Source organism: Tachyglossus aculeatus, chromosome 10 (assembly GCF_015852505.1).
Source record: "Tachyglossus aculeatus isolate mTacAcu1 chromosome 10, mTacAcu1.pri, whole genome shotgun sequence".
In the NCBI taxonomy this organism is placed as follows: Eukaryota; Metazoa; Chordata; class Mammalia; order Monotremata; family Tachyglossidae; genus Tachyglossus; species Tachyglossus aculeatus.
Window position 1 is genome coordinate 926,922 of NC_052075.1, and position 15,811 is coordinate 942,732.

The following is a 15,811-nucleotide window of genomic DNA, read 5'->3' on the forward strand; positions in this document are numbered from 1 at the left end:
CACTGGAGGAGGGAGCTCACATCCTCGGGGTGCAACAACCCAGTGAGCGGGCGTGAGGGGAGGTCACCCCTCAGGGGTGGGCTGCAAGCGAGGCCTCCACCCACACCCCCTCCTCTCCCAGAAGGCTCTCCTGTCTTCTTGCCAGGCTCAAACCAGGATATGGGAAAGACAGCCTACTTAGGGCCATTAATCAAGGTGATGAGAGCATTACTAATAATGATAATGAGGGTGACAACAACAATAATAATAATAGATCGATCAATTGTTTCCCCAGCACACTTTCAGGTGGGCACTATCATTTTCTTCTCCCCAAATTCTCATGAGGTGGGGAGAGTAAGATTGGAGGAGGAAACTGAGGCTCAGAGAGGTCCAGCGACTGGCCCACGGTCCTACGGCAGGCCAGGGAGTGGGGTCACTCGCCTAGGCCGCAGAACCACCGGGCCCGGGCCCCCACGGTGTCTGAGCTCGGCGGCCCCTGCGGATTGAGTGGGGTCTGTGTTTCTGGCCCCCTGCCCGGCCCACGAGACTGGCCCCGGGTGTCTGTGACCTCGGATGGATCTCCCCAAGGCGCCGGCCCCCGACGGACACAGCCCTGGGCGAGTGGAAGCCCTGCGGCGGAGAGTCCGGTCCCGGCGGACGGCAGTAAGCGATCCCTACCTTTCCTGCGCGAGTCTCTCCTGGTGCCGGCCCTCACGGCCACCTGCAGCTCGGTCTCCGTGGACATCGTGCTCCGGTTCCCGGCCCCCAGCGCGGGGGCCCCGCGTCCGTCCCGGGAGCGCCCCGAGCCCCCTCGGCCCCTCAGACGCGGCCCCGACGACACATCCCATCCGCTCCGCCGGACAGCTGCGGGGAACGAGAGACAGGTCAGAGGTCAGGCCCGGGCCAGGCGAGGAGCGGGGAAACTCTGTCCCGTTACAGAGACTGACTGGTAGAGATACCACCCCGCTGGAGCGACCAGCCCCGGGAGACACTGCCCTGTGTGAAGGGCATTGTGCTGGGCACCTACTGTATGCAGAACGACGGATTAAGTGCCTGGGAGAGTCCATTAAAAGGAGCAGATTCAATCTCTGCTTACAAAAGATCTTTACAAGGAGCTTCAATCTAACAGGGGGAGACAAGCAGATGTAAATTGATCTGGTTCCATTCGGGATAAATGAATCCATAAAGGGCGAGCTGGTGATGAGAAGGGACTGCCAGCTTTGTCTCTGCAGAGACCCTCAGAGAACTAAAGAATCTTCTCTTTCCAGGCAGATTTGTGCCCTCCTGTCTGGAGGCAGAGGGATAGACTAGATGACCCAGTGAGGCCTTTCTCCAGCTTGCCGATTCTACAGGGATCTAAGTCGGCGGGGGTGGCGGGTAGGGGGGAACCGCCACACGAGACAATGGGAGAGGCCACGTCCATTCCATTTTTCCAGCTCTTAGAACAGTGTCCAGCGCTTAGAACAGTGCTTCAGTGCTTGGAACAGTGCTTGGCACATTATAAGCACTTAACAAATACCAGCATTATTATTATTATTTCCCACAGATGAAAACTTCCAACTGTCGGCCTTGAACCGCTCTTGACTCCCTTCCTGGCATGGGTGTCCCAATTTGGGGTTGATGCGAGATCACGTGGGGATGACAAGAAAAGTGATGGCTCGGAGGGCTCACTCTGTGCCAAGCACTGAGCTAAGCCCTGGGGTAGGTACAAAGTGATCAGTTTGGACCCGATCTCTGTCCCACATGGGACACCCGGGTCTAGATGGTGAGGGAGAACGGGTACTGGATCCCTACTTTGTAGATGAGGAGAAACTGAGGCACAGGGAAGCGACTTTCCAGAGGTCACACAGTGGCCGAATGGGCGAAGCCGGGATGAGAACCCAGGTGCTCTGACTCCCAGCCCCGTGCTGTCTCCTTTCCTCCCCGTTAACAATAATAATAATAATAATAATAATAATAATAATAATAATAATAATAATGGTATTTGCTAAGTGCTCACTATACAAGGTAATCAGGTTGTCCCACGCGGAGCTCACAGTCTTCATCCCCATTTTACAGATGAGGTAACTGAGGTACAGAGAAGTTAAGTGGCTTGCCCAAGGTCACACAGCTGACAAGTGGCAGAGCTGGGATTCGAACCCATGACCTCTGACTCCCAAGCCTGCGCTCTTTCCACTGAGCCATGCTACTTCCGAGCCAGACACATTGATGCCTGTTTACTTGATCTGATGTTTGTCTCCCCCGATCTAGACTGTAAGTTCGTGGAGGGCACGAATGCTCTCTTTATGCTGTATTGTACTTTCCAAGCCCTTAGTACCGTGTTCTGCACACGGTAAGCGCTCAATAAATACGATCGATTGAATGAATGAATGAATTTCTGCCGCTCCGCTTCACGGTCGGATTTCCCCACCTAACGGAGGGATTTCCCCGCCTCTGACCCTACAATTCCAGCTGCCACAGAGATGAATTATTCATCCGTGTTATGGGCATCATTTCATCTCTTTATTTTCCAATTAAGGGAAGTCAGATAAAGCAGCGGTCAATGCCGTTAAAGAGATTCCTATCTCGGCCTCTCCGGGCCTCGGGGAACCGCAGGCTGCCGGTAGCCTCTGTGCGGAGGCTCCAGGATGCCAGCTGAGTCCAAGGGGTGGGGAAACTGAGGCGGGGATCAGGGCAGGACTGTTCCCAGGACAGAGATGAGATGGAGGGAGGGTGTGGCAGACGGTCAGGGGTAGGTCAGCATGGCCTGGTGGCTAGACTCCAGGCCTGGGAGTAAGATGGACCTGGGTTCTAATCCCGGCTCCGTCACGGGCCTGCTGTGTGACCCTGGGCAAGTCACTTCACTTCTCGGGGCCTCAGTTCCCTCATCTGTAAAATTGGGATTAAGACTGTGAGCCCTAGGTGGCTTTATTCGTCCCCCCTCCCAGCCCCACGGTACTTATGTCCATATCTCTAATTTATTTATTACTATTAATGTCTGTCTCCCTCTCTAGACTGTAAGCTCACTGTGGGCAGGGAATGCAGCAGCGTGCATTACAGTAGCAGCGTGGCTCAGTGGAAAGAGCCCAGGCTTTGGAGTCAGAGGCCATGGGTTCAAATCCCGGCTCTGCCAATTGTCAGCTGTGTGACTTTGGGCAAATCACTTCACTTCTCTGTGCCTTAGTTACCTCATCTGTAAAGTGGGGATGAAGACTGTGAGCCCCCCGTGGGACAACCTGATCACCTTGTAACCTCCCCAGTGCTTAGAACAGTGTTTTGCACATAGTAAGCACTTCATAAATGCCATGATTATTATTATAATGCACCAGCTTATTGTTCTACTGTACTCTCCCAAGCGCTTAGTACAGTGCTCTGCACACAGTAAGTGCTCAATAAATACGACTGAATGAATGACAGGGACTATTGTCCAGCCTGATTGGCTTGTAACTACCCCAGCACTAAGCACAGTGCCTGGCATGCAGGCAAATACCACAGTTAATATTATTATTTTTATTATTATTGTTATTATTATGAGGTGGGTGGGCTGGGATGGGGCTCTCACCCCCAACCTGGCCCCTCCACCTTGCCAGTCCGGGCAGAGGCTTGGAGGGGCTCTGGCATCCGGGCGATGGGGGCCCAGACCAGACTTCATGGCCAACACAATTCATTTATTCATTCAATCGTATTTATTGAGTGCTTCCTGTGTGCAGAGCACTGTACTAAGCGCTTGGGAAGTCCAGCGTGGCTCAGTGGAAAGACCCCGGGCTTTGGAGTAGGAGGTCATGGGTTCGAATGCCCGTTCTGCCACTTATCAGCTGTGAGACTTTGGGCAAGTCACTTAACTTCTCTGTGCCTCAATTCCCTCATCTGTACAATGGGGATTAAGACTGTGAGCCCCATGTGGGACAACCTGATCACTGTGTAACCTCCCCAGCGCTTAGAACAGTGCTTTGCACATAGTAAGCACTTAATAAATGCCATTATTATTATTATTATCTACATCTGCAGAGTGTCACCAGCCCAGCAACCAATCCCAGCCGGGCAGTCGATCTATTAGGCGCCTACTCTAAGTCAAGCACTGTACTAAGCACTGAGGGAGATAGACAATAATCAGGTCAGACACAGTCCCTATCCATACTGGGCTCATGGTCTAAGGGAAGGGAGAAGTACAGTGCTAAGAGTTCAGTACAGTGTTCTGCTCACAGTAAGCGCTCAATAAATATGATCGATTGATTGATTGGCCAAGCGAATCACCCAAGGTTGCACAGCAGATGAGGGGTAGAGCTGGTATTAGAACCCAGGTTCCCGGATTCCCAGGCCTGTGCTTTTTCGTTGGGCCAGCCTGTTTCCCAGAGGAGTTAAGGAACAATCACGCAGAGGGGAATTGTTTGACCTGGCTGGGCCCACAGTGCTTAACCAGGCTGCTCTCCATGCCCGAGGGCAATAACGATGATGGTATTTGTTAAGTGCTTACTATGTGCCAAGCACTGTTCTAAGCGCTGAATGACTTCATCCAGAGAGCTAGCTCTCTTCCTCCCTTCAAGGCCCTGCTGAGAGCTCACCTCCTCCAGGAGGCCTTCCCAGACTGAGCCCCTTCCTTCCTCTCCCCCTAGCCCCCCTCTCCATCCCCCCATCTTACCTCCTTCCCTTCCCCACAGCACCTGTATATATGTATATATGTTTGTACATATTTATTACTCTATTTATTTATTTATTTATTTATTTTATTAGTACATATCTATTCTATTTATTTTATTTTGTTAGTATGTTTGGTTTTGTTTTTTGTCTCCCCCTTTTAGACTGTGAGCCCACTGTTGGGTAGGGACTGTCTCTATATGTTGCCAATTTGTACTTCCCAAGCGCTTACTACAGTGCTCTGCACATAGTAAGCGCTCAATAAATACGATTGATGATGATGATGATGGGGACCTCATCCATTATTATTACTAATTGCATTTATTAAGAGCTTAGTATGTGCAAAGCACTGTACTAAGCGCTTAGCCCTGTCCACGGTTGGAGGAAGGGACACAGGGGATGGATAGCCGGCTGGCCGGAAGAGTGACCACTGCAGTCTTCCTCGTGGGTGCTCCCCGGATCGTTTCCCACAAGGTGCCGCACCCGATGCTTGGCACATAGTAAGCGCTTAACAAATACCATCATCATCACCAGAGCCCTGGAACATAGTGAGCCTGCGGGCATCGCAGCTCAGCTCTCCTCAGGCCCAGCTCGGCTCTCCCCAAAAGGCTGCTTCCCCGGGGAGCTCAAACTGGGACACCGAGGCCCAGGATGGACCGGCCACCCTGGGGGGCGGGGGTGGGGATGGGGGAGAGGGAGAGGGACAGCTCTCTCTCCGACCAAAACTCCGCAGCCAACGGGGAGATGAAAGAGGAAAGAGCACTGGCCACTGTTAACATTATTAATAATAATAATAATAATGATAGCATTTACTAAGCGCTTACTATGTGCAAAGCACTGTTCTAAGCACTGGGGAGGTTACAAGGTGATCAGGTTGTCCCTCGGAGGGCTCACAGTCAATCCCCATTTTACAGATGAGGTAACTGAGGTACCGAGAAGTTCAGTGACTTGCTCAAAGTCACACAGCTGACAACTGGTGGAGCGGAATTCGAACCCCTGACCTGTGACTCCAAAGCCCGTGTTCTTTCCACTGAGCCACGCTGCTTCTCCATAGATCAGGGGCCTGGGAGTCCGAAGGTCACGGGTTCTAATCTCAGCTCTGCCACGTGTCTGCTGGGTGACTTTGGGCACATCATTTCACTTCTCCGCACCTCGGTTCCCTCATGTGTAAAATGGGGATTGAGACTGTGAGCCCCACGTTGGAAGAGGGGCCGTGTCCAACACGATTTGCTTGGATCCACCCCGGGGCTTTGTACAGTGCCTGGCACGTAGTAGCGTTTAACAGATACCATAATTAATTAATTCAACTCTGTTGTACTGTAATAATAATAATAATAATAATAATAATAATAATAATAATAATGGTATTTGTTAAGCGCTTACTGTGTGCAAAGCGCTGTTCTAAGCACTGGGGAGGTTACAAGGTGATCAGGTTGTCCCACGGGGGGCTCACAGTTTTAATCCCCATTTTACAGATGAGGTAACTGAGACACAGAGAAGTGAAGTGACTTGCCCAGAGTCACACGGCTGACAGTTGGCAGAGCCGGAATTTGAACCCATGACCTCTGACTCCAAAGCCCGGGCTTTTTCCACTGAGCCACGCTGCTTGTCTCCGTAGGGCTTAGGAGAGTGCTCTGCACATGGTAAATGCTCAATAATACCATTGATTGATATATTGATTGATTGAGATGGAGTTTCAGGAGGCCAGGAGGGTGAGGAGAGCTGTTCAAACCTTGTGGGTTTGAACATGATGGGGTTTAAGTGGGGAAGATTTCCTGGAGGAGGTGGGTTTTTAGGAGGCTGTGGGGCTGGGGAGAGCCATGGTCTGGCAGCTTGGTGGGGGTTAGGGTTAATCAGGGAAGGCCTCCTGGAGGAGGTGGTTTCAGGAGGCTGTGGCAGTGGGGAGAGCTGGGGTCTGGCAGCTGTCTTCCCGCCCTCACCCCGACTCTGACTCTGCGCGATCCGTGTTGGATCTGCCCAGCTCCATTTGTTACCTAATTAACGTAATTCATTCCAGGCCTCATTTGGAAACCCATGAGGGAAGTCCACGAACGCTTGCAGGTGAGACCCAATTAATAAAACAAAACCACTTCATTAACAAGAGTATAATTGGAATCTATTTTATGCTACAAAAGAAGGCAAGAAATCACTTTCTGAAACCTCAGGGTAAAAAAATCTTTGTAGGTGCCCAGAACTACTCTCTGCTTTCAGCGGAACCCCAGTAAGTGCGTTGCACACAGTAGATTGGAAGCTCCTCAAGGGCAGGACTCCCTCTGTAATTTACTTATTTCTACTAGTGTCCGTCTCCCCTTCTGTAAGCCTGTTGTGGGAAGGGAGTGTTTCTGTTGTATTATTATATTTTACTCTCCCAAGCGCTTAGTATAGCGCTCTGCACACGGTAAGCAATCAATTAATACGGCTGATCTGGCTTCAACTACAATGGCGGGAGAGGAAGCCACGAGGGACACTTTGTCCCTACTCTTCCCAGTTGCCATCAAGGTTGCACTGGAAAATTAAAATATTGCTCCCATTTCTTGCAGAGATTTTGCTGATGAAGTCAACGGCTGGAGGAGGTTTTTCCACCCAGACGTGATGGATTAAGTCCATTTGTCTCCTCCGGTAAAGACCGGTTCAAACCAGCTCTCTTCCCCTCTTCAAAGCCCTACTGAGAGCTCACCTCCTCCAGGAGGCCTTCCCAGACTGGGCCCCCTTTTCCTCTGCTCCTCCTCCCCTCCCCATCGCCCCGACTCCCTTCCTCTGCTCTTCCCACTTCCCCGCCCCACAGCACTTGTGTATATTTGTACATATTTATTACGCTATGTATTTTATTAATGATGTGCATATATCCATAATTCTATTTATCTATTTTTGATGCTATTGATGCCTGTCTACTTGTTTTGTTGTCTGTCTCCCCCTTCTAGACTGTGAGCCCATTGTTGGGTAGGGATTGTCTCTGTTGCCGAATTGTACTTTCCAAGCACTTGGTACAGTGCTCTGCACACAATAAGTGCTCAATAAATATGATTGAATAAGATTAAAAAACCGAAAAATCCGTGATTAAAAAAATACTAATGAATGAATGAATGTCTCATGGTGCCTTTCGCTTCCACGACTCGGCCAGCCAGCGGGAAGAGGCTCCTCGTTCTGTCCAACCTGATTATCTTCTACCAACCCCAACGTTCAGTACAGTGCTTGGCCCATAGTAACTACTTAAAAATACCACAGTTATTATTATCATCCTTATTATTATTGTTATTTCTTCCACTGTGAATTCTCTCTGGGACATGGACTGTGTCCAACCTGATTACCTTGTATCAACTGCCGTGCTTAGTACAGTGCTTGAAAGAGCCACCACTTAAAACTACCACTATGATTATTATGATTATTATTATTGTTATTATTTCTTACACTGTGAGGTCTGTGGGACATGGACTGTGTCCAACCTGAATATCTTGTATCAACTGCTGTGCTTAGTACAGTGCTTGACATAATTAATACCACTATTATTATTATTATTATTATTTCTTACACTGTGAGTTCTCTGTGGGACACGGACTGTGTCCAACCTGATTATTTTGTATCAACTTGCAGTGCTTAGTACAGTGCTTGACACAGAGTAACCACTTAAAAATACCATTATTATTATTATTATTATTTCTTACACTGTGAGTTCTCTGTGGGACGTGGACCATGTCCAACCTAATCATTTTGTATCAACTGCAGTGCTTAGTACAGTACTTGACATAGAGTAACCACTTAAAAATAATACTATTATTATTATTTCTTAGACTGTGAATTCTATGGAAAATGGACTGTGTTCAACCAGATTATGGTGTATCAACCCCATTGCATAATACAGTGCTTAGCACATAGTCTGCATTTAAGTACCATATTTCCAGAATCTAGTACATACTAACAGGTGGAGTGCATTGTGATCATAATAATGATGATGGGATCTGTTAAGTGCTTCCTATGTGCCAAGTATCAGGGGAGATAAAATAATCAGGTCAGACACAATCAGGCGAGGACAAAATGAAATACTTCAGAATAGCTTTTGACACATGGTAAGTGTGTAAATACAATTATTATTATTGATGATGGTAATTTATAATAATAATAGTTATTAATAATAATAACAATATGTAATGCAAAAATATTTTGGAAAAAAGGAGACAGCTCTTCAAATTCCAAATAGTATTTTGACAAGTATTTTGACATTTATGGGTATGTGCCTATTTGTCTTTCTGAAATTAAATGTCAATTAATCATTGGCATTTATCGAGAGCACAGCACTGTACTAAACACTAGGGAGAGTACGCTACAATAGAGTTGGTAGACACATTCCCTGCCCAAAGTGAGCTTTCAGTCTGGAGCGGAAGGCAGACATTAAAATAACAAGAGAAGCAGCGTGGTTCAGTGGAAAGAGCCCGGACTTTGGAGTCAGAGGTCATGGGTTCAAATCCCAGCTCTGCCAATTGTCAGCTGTGTGACTTTGGGCTAGTCACTTCACTTCTCTGTGCTTCAGCTCTCTCATCTGTAAAATGGGGATTAAGATTGTGAGCCCCCCATGGGACAACCTGATCACCTTGTAACCTCCCCAGCGCTCAGAACAGTGCTTTGCACATAGCAAGCGCTGAATCAATGCCATTATTATCAAAATAAACGAATTATGGATTTAATGATGATAATGGCATTTGTAAAGCACTTACTGTGTGCCAGGCACTGTCCTAAGTGCTGGGGTGGATACAAGCAAATCGAGTGTATTTGTATACAGTCCCAGAATGATGGCAGATGGAGGTAGGGCGTTCTGGGAGAGATGTGTCCATGGCACTGCCATGGGTCGGACACGACTGAACAACATAAAACAAGATCCAAGACTGCCTTAGACATATAACCGAAGTGTTTTCTGTTTTTGTGGTGAAAAATGTCTTTTAGGGATTAGCCTGCTGTGCCGGCTATGAAAGAGATGAATCTGTAGTTGGAAATTCACTCTATTCCACAGACCCTTGGTGCATTCCCTATGGGCAGCTTGAAGCTGTGGCATTTCAGAGCTACAATGTCGCTCCCTGACTCCTCATTTATTCACTCACGTCCTCCTTCTTCTGGGCAAAAACTATTTGGCTATCTAGCCATCCTGCCCGCCGCTAGACTGTAAGCTCCCTGAAGACAGACCGTGAGCTTGCTGTGGGCAGGGAATGCGTCTGACGTTATATTGTCCTCTCCCCGTCATGGGTTCTAATCCCGGCTCTGCCACTGATCAGCTGTGTGACTTTGGGCAAATCACTTGACTTCTCTGGGCCTCAGTTACCCCATCTGTAAAATGGGGATTGACTGTGAGTCCCACGTGGGTCAACCTGATCACCTTGTCAATCAATCAATCAATCAATCGTATTTATTGAGCGCTTACTGTGTGCAGAGCACTGTACTAAGCGCTTGGGAAGTACAAGTTGGCAACATACAGAGAGTCCCTACCCAACAGTGGGCTCACAGTCTAAGAGACTTTTAGAGACTTGTCTCTACCCCAGCACTTAGAACAGGGCTTTCCACATAGTAAGCGCTTAACAAATGCAATCGTTATTATTATTATTAGTAGTAGTACGGTGCTTTGCACACAGTGAGCGCTCAATAAATACGACTGAATGAATTAGGTCTACTAACTTCTGAATTAGAACACATTTCTCCTCAGATGTCACAATGTCACCACAAACTTAACGTGCCCCAAACAGAGCTCCTCATCTTCCCACTCAAACCCTGTCCTCCCCGTGACTTTACCATCACCGTAGACGGCACCACTATCCTCCCCGTCTCACAAGCCCATAACCCTGGCGTTATCCTCGACTCGTGTCTCTCATTCAACCCACGCGTTCCATCTGTCACCAAACCCTGCCGCTTCAACCTTCACAACGTCGCTAAAATCCACCCTTTCCTCCCCATCCAAACCGCTACCATGTTAATCCAAGGATTTATCCTCTCCCACCTTAACTATCTCATCGGCCTCCTGTCTCTCCCCACTCCAGTCCATACTTTGCTCCGCTGCCCGGATCACTTTTCTACCAAAATGTTCAGTCAGTCAATCGTCCTTATGGAGCGCTCACTGTGTGCGGAGCCTTCATTCTCTTTAATTAGAGAATTAGAGAAGCATTAGAAAAGCAGCGTGGCTCAGTGGAAAGAGCATGGGATTTGGAGTCAGGGGTCAGGGGTTCGAATCCTGGCTCTGCCAATTGTTAGCTGTGTGACTTTGGGCAAGTCACTTAACTTCTCTGTGCTTCAGTTCCTTCATCTGTAAAATGGGGATTAAGACTGTGAGCACCCCGTGGGACAACCTGATCTCCTTGTAACCTCCCCAGCACTTAGAACAGTGCTTTGCACATAGTAAGTGCTTAATAAATGCCATTATTATTATTATTCATTCATTCAATTGTATTTATTGAGCACTTACTGTGTGCAGAGCACTGTACTAAGCACTTGGGAAGTACAAATCGGCAACATATAGAGATAGCCCCTATGCAACAATGGGCTCACACCTCCTCCAAGAGGCCTTCCCTAAGCCTTCATTTTCCCTATCTTCCCGCCACTTTGCATCAGCTGTGGGACCTTGGGCAAGTCACTTAACTTCTCTAGGCCTCAGTTACCTCATCTGTAAAATGGGGATTAAGTCTGTGAGCCTCACATGGGACAACCTGATTACCTTGTATCTACCTCAGCACTTAGAATCATGCTTGGAACATAGTAAAGCACTGTATTAAGCGCTTGCGAGAGTACAATACAACAATAAACAGGCATGTTCCCTGCCCACAACTAGCTTACAGTCCAGAGGACGGTCAGTCCACAAATCCCCGCTCCTCGAGAACCTCCAACTGTTGCCCACCCACCTCCCCATCAAACAGAAACTCCTCACCTTCGACTTTAAAGCCATCCCCTTGCCCCCTCCTACCTCACATGAGAAGCAGCGTGGCATAGTGGAAAGAGCCCGGGCTTGGGAGTCAGAGGTCGTGGGTTCTAATCCCGGCTCTGCCACTGACCAGCTGTGTGACTTTGGGCAAGGCACTTCACTTCTCTGTGCCTCAGTTCCCTCAATTGTAAAATGGGGATTAAGACTGAGAGCCCCACGTGGGACAATCTGATAATCTTGTATCCCCCCAGCACTTAGAACAGTGCTCTGCACACAGTAAGTGCTTAACGAATGCCATTATTATTATTATTATCTCGCTGCTCGCCTATTAATTACAAACCAGCCTGCAAGCTCAGACTGTAAGCTCGTTGTGGGCAGGGAATGTGTCTGTTACATTGTAATAATAATAATAATAATGGCATTTATTAAGCGCTTACTATGTGCAAAGCACTGTTCTAAGCGCTGGGGAGTTTACAAGGTAATCAGGTTGTCCCATGGGGGGCTCACAGTCTTAATCCCCATTTTACAGATGAGGGAACTGAGGCCCAGAGAAGTGAAGTGACTTGCCCAAAGTCCCACAGCTGACAATTGGCAGAGCCAGGATTTGAACCCATGAACTCTGACTCCAAAGCCCGGACTCTTTCCAGTGAGCCACGCTGCTTCTTGTACTCTCCCTAGCGCTTAGTACAGTGCTCTGCACACAGTAAGTGCTCAATAAATACGATCAACTGACACTTCGCTCCCCTAATGACAACCTAATCACTCTATCTCGATCAATTCCTCAATCGATGGTGTTTATTGAGTGTTTAACCGGGTGCAGAGTACTGTACTTAGCGCTTGGGAGACTAAAATATGGCGGGCAAACACATTCCCTGCCCACAACGAGCTAAGAGTCTAGAGGGGGAACTTAAATCGTACCTTATTCTCGTTCATCTCGCCAACGACCCCTCGCCCTCATCCTTCTTCTGGCCTGGATCTCCCTCCCCCTTCATATATGACAGACCCCCGCCCTCTCCATTTTTAAAACGCTCCTAAAATCTCACCTCCTCCAAGAGGCCTTCCCTGACTAAGCCTTCAGTTTCCCTATCTTCCCGCCCCTTTGCATCAGCTGTGGGACCTTGGGCGAGTCACTTAACTTCTCTGGGCCTCAGTTCCCTCATCTGTAAAATGGGGATTAAAACTGTGAGGCCCACATGAGACAACCTGATTACCTTGTATCTACCTCAGCACATAGAACAGTGCTTAGCACATAGTAAGCGCTTAACAAATACCATCATTATTATCATTATTATCTATTCACTTTGTCATGTACCTCAAACACTTAAATACTTACTCAGCCCCAAAGCCCTCATGTTCATATTCTGAGGGTCTACTATTTCCCTCGGCTGTAATTTATTTTAGTGTCCATTTCCCCCTGTTGAGAAGCAATGCGGCATAGCGGATAGATCCTGGGAGTCAGAAGGTCATGGGTTCTAATCCCGGCTCTGCCACTTTTCTGCTGTGTGACCTTGTTCAAGTCACTTCACTTGTCTGGGCCTCAGTGACCTCATCTGTCAAATTGGGATGGAGACTGTGAGCCCCACGGGGGAAAGGGACTATGTCCAACCTGAGTTGCTTGCATTCACCCCAGCGCTTAGTACAGTAGCTGGCACACAGTAAGTGCTAAACAAATTCCATCATTGTTATTATTATTATTATACTATAAATTCTTTGTGGGCAGGGATCATGTCTACTAACTCAATCAATCAATCAATCAATTGTATTTATTGAGCACTTACTGTGTGCAGAGCACTGTACTAAGCGCTTGGGAAGTACAAGTTGGCAACATATAGAGACAGTCCCTACCCAACAGTGGGCTCACAGTCCTTTCCCAAGTGCTCAGTACAGTGCTTTGCACAGAGTAGACTGGAAGCTCCTTGAAGGCAGGGATCATGTCTACTAACTAGTAATAATAATAACAATTATAATTATGGTATTTGATAAGCGCTTACTATGTGCCCAGCACTGTTCTAAGCGCTGGGGTAGATACAGGGTAATCAGGTTGTCCCATGCGGGGCTCACACTTTTAATCTCCATTTTACAGGTGAGCAACTGAGGCACAGAGAGGTTAAGTGACTTGTCTAAGGTCACACAGCATACTAGTGACCTCTCCCAAGTGGTCAGTTCAGGGTTCTGCATGCAGTGGACTAGAAGCTCCTTGAGGAGAGAGAGCATGTCCAGTACATTATCAGTGGACGTCCTGCATATCTCTGCATTTATGGATCCATCCATCAATCAATCAGTAGTACTGCCTACTGGCTACCTATTATCTGCAGAGTGCTGTGCTGGCCACCTACTGGCTTTAGAGAAGCAGCGTGGCTCTGTGGAAAGAGTATGGGCTTTGGAGTCAGAGGTCATGGGTTCAAATTCCGGCTCCGCCACTTGTCAGCTGTGTTTGGTTTTGTTCTCTGTCTCCCCCTTTTAGACTGTGAGCCCACTGTTGGGTAGGGACTGTCTCTATATGTTGCCAACTTGTACTTCCCAAACGCTTAGTACAGTGCTCTGCACACAGTAAGTGCTCAGTAAATACGATTGATTGATTGATTGATTGATTTGGGCAAGTCACTTCACATTTGTACGTATTTATTACTCTATTTTATTTGTACATATTTATTCTATTTATTTTATTTTGTTAATATGTTTTGTTTTGTTCTCTGTCTCCCCCTTCTAGACTGTGAGCCCGCTGTTGGGTAGGGACTGTCTCAATATGTTGCCAACTTGTACTTCCCAAGCGCTTAGTACAGTGCTCTGCACACAGTAAGCACTCAATACGACTGAATGAATGAATGAATCTCTGTGCCTCAGTGACCTCATCTGTAAAATGGGGATTAAGACTGTGAGCCCCCCGTGGGACAACCTGATCACCTTGTAACCTCCCCAGCACTTAGAATAGTGCTTTGCACATAGTAAGCGCTTAATAACTGCCATCATTAGTATTATTTAGACTGCTGTACTGAGCAGAAAGGTCAGCCCCACGGATGGATAAACAGTACGAAACAACACTCCAACTTTGTAATCTAATTTCCCTAAATCCTCAGACCCGCTCTTACTGCTAACTTAACCGAAAAAACATTACAAAGACAGAAATCAATTTTCACATTTAATCAACTTCTTTGTTAATTCAACCATAAATTGCGTGCAAGGAGTCTAATGACATTTTATAGGAATCTTGCATAATTTGCATTAATGCCAGCTCAGGAGGCTGGTACATATTCCACAGTGGGAGCTGTTTATTTTTAGTTCATCTTGGGGGAAAAAAGAGCTAGTAGCTGTTTGATGAAGGCAATGACAACTCGGTGTCATCCGACCCGGGCTGGGTCCAAAGCTACAGTGTGAGGAGCGCTGTACTCGGTGCAGGGCACTGTGGTTGACGCCTACTAGGCGCAGAGAACTGTACTGGACCCCTGCTGGGTGCAGAAGACTGTACCGATTGCCTGCTTTTTCAGAGCACTTATGTACATATGTGCAATTTTATTTATTTGTATTGGGAGAAGCAGTGTGGCTTAGTGGAAAGAGCCCAGGCTTGGGAGTCAGAGGTCGTGGGTTCTAATCCCGGCTCCGACACTTGTCAGCTGTGTGACTTTGGGGCTAGTCACTTCACTCCACTTTTGTGCCTCAGTCGCCTCATCTGTCAAATGGGGGACGAAGATTGTGAGCCCCACGTGGGACAACCTGATGACCTTGTATCTACCCCAGTGCTTAGAACAGTGCTAGGCACATAGTAAGTGCTTAACAAGACACCATCATTATTATTTAGACTGTAAACTCGTATGGGCAGGGAATGTCACTGTTTATTGACAGACTGAGCCCCTTCCTTCCTCTCCCCCTCGTCCCCCTCTCCATCCCCCCCATCTTACCTCCTTCCCTTCCCCACAGCACCTGTATATATGTATATATGTATATATGTTTGTTCATATTTATTACTCTATTTATTTATTTATTTATTTATTTATTTTACTTGTACATATCTATTCTATTTATTTTATTTTGTTTGTATGTTTGGTTTTGTTCTCTGTCTCCCCCCTTTTAGACTGTGAGCCCACTGTTGGGTAGGGACTGTCTCTATGTGCTGCCAATTTGTACTTCCCAAGCGCTTAGTACAGTGCTCTGCACATAGTAAGCGCTCAATAAATACGATTGATGATGATGATGATTGTTGTATTGTTCTTTCCCAAGCACTTAGTATGATGCCCTGCACACAGTAAATTCATGTTTTGTTTTGTTGTCTGTCTCCCCCCGTTCTAGACTGTAAGCCCATTGTTGAGGAGGGATTGTCCCTGTTGCCAA

At 47.5% G+C, this 15,811-nt stretch overlaps 1 protein-coding gene across 1 annotated transcript in view; it reads right to left on the reverse strand.

Annotated features, from left to right (window-relative positions):
- Positions 1 to 15,811, reverse strand: part of DAB1 (DAB adaptor protein 1) — a 71,008-nt gene that overhangs the window by 39,117 nt on the left and 16,080 nt on the right. Inside the window, exon 2 of the mRNA XM_038753216.1 lies at positions 658 to 843. Within this exon, the coding sequence (XP_038609144.1) occupies positions 658 to 724 (67 nt within the window). The 5' untranslated portion in view covers positions 725 to 843. The remainder of the gene's footprint in view (positions 1 to 657; positions 844 to 15,811) is intronic.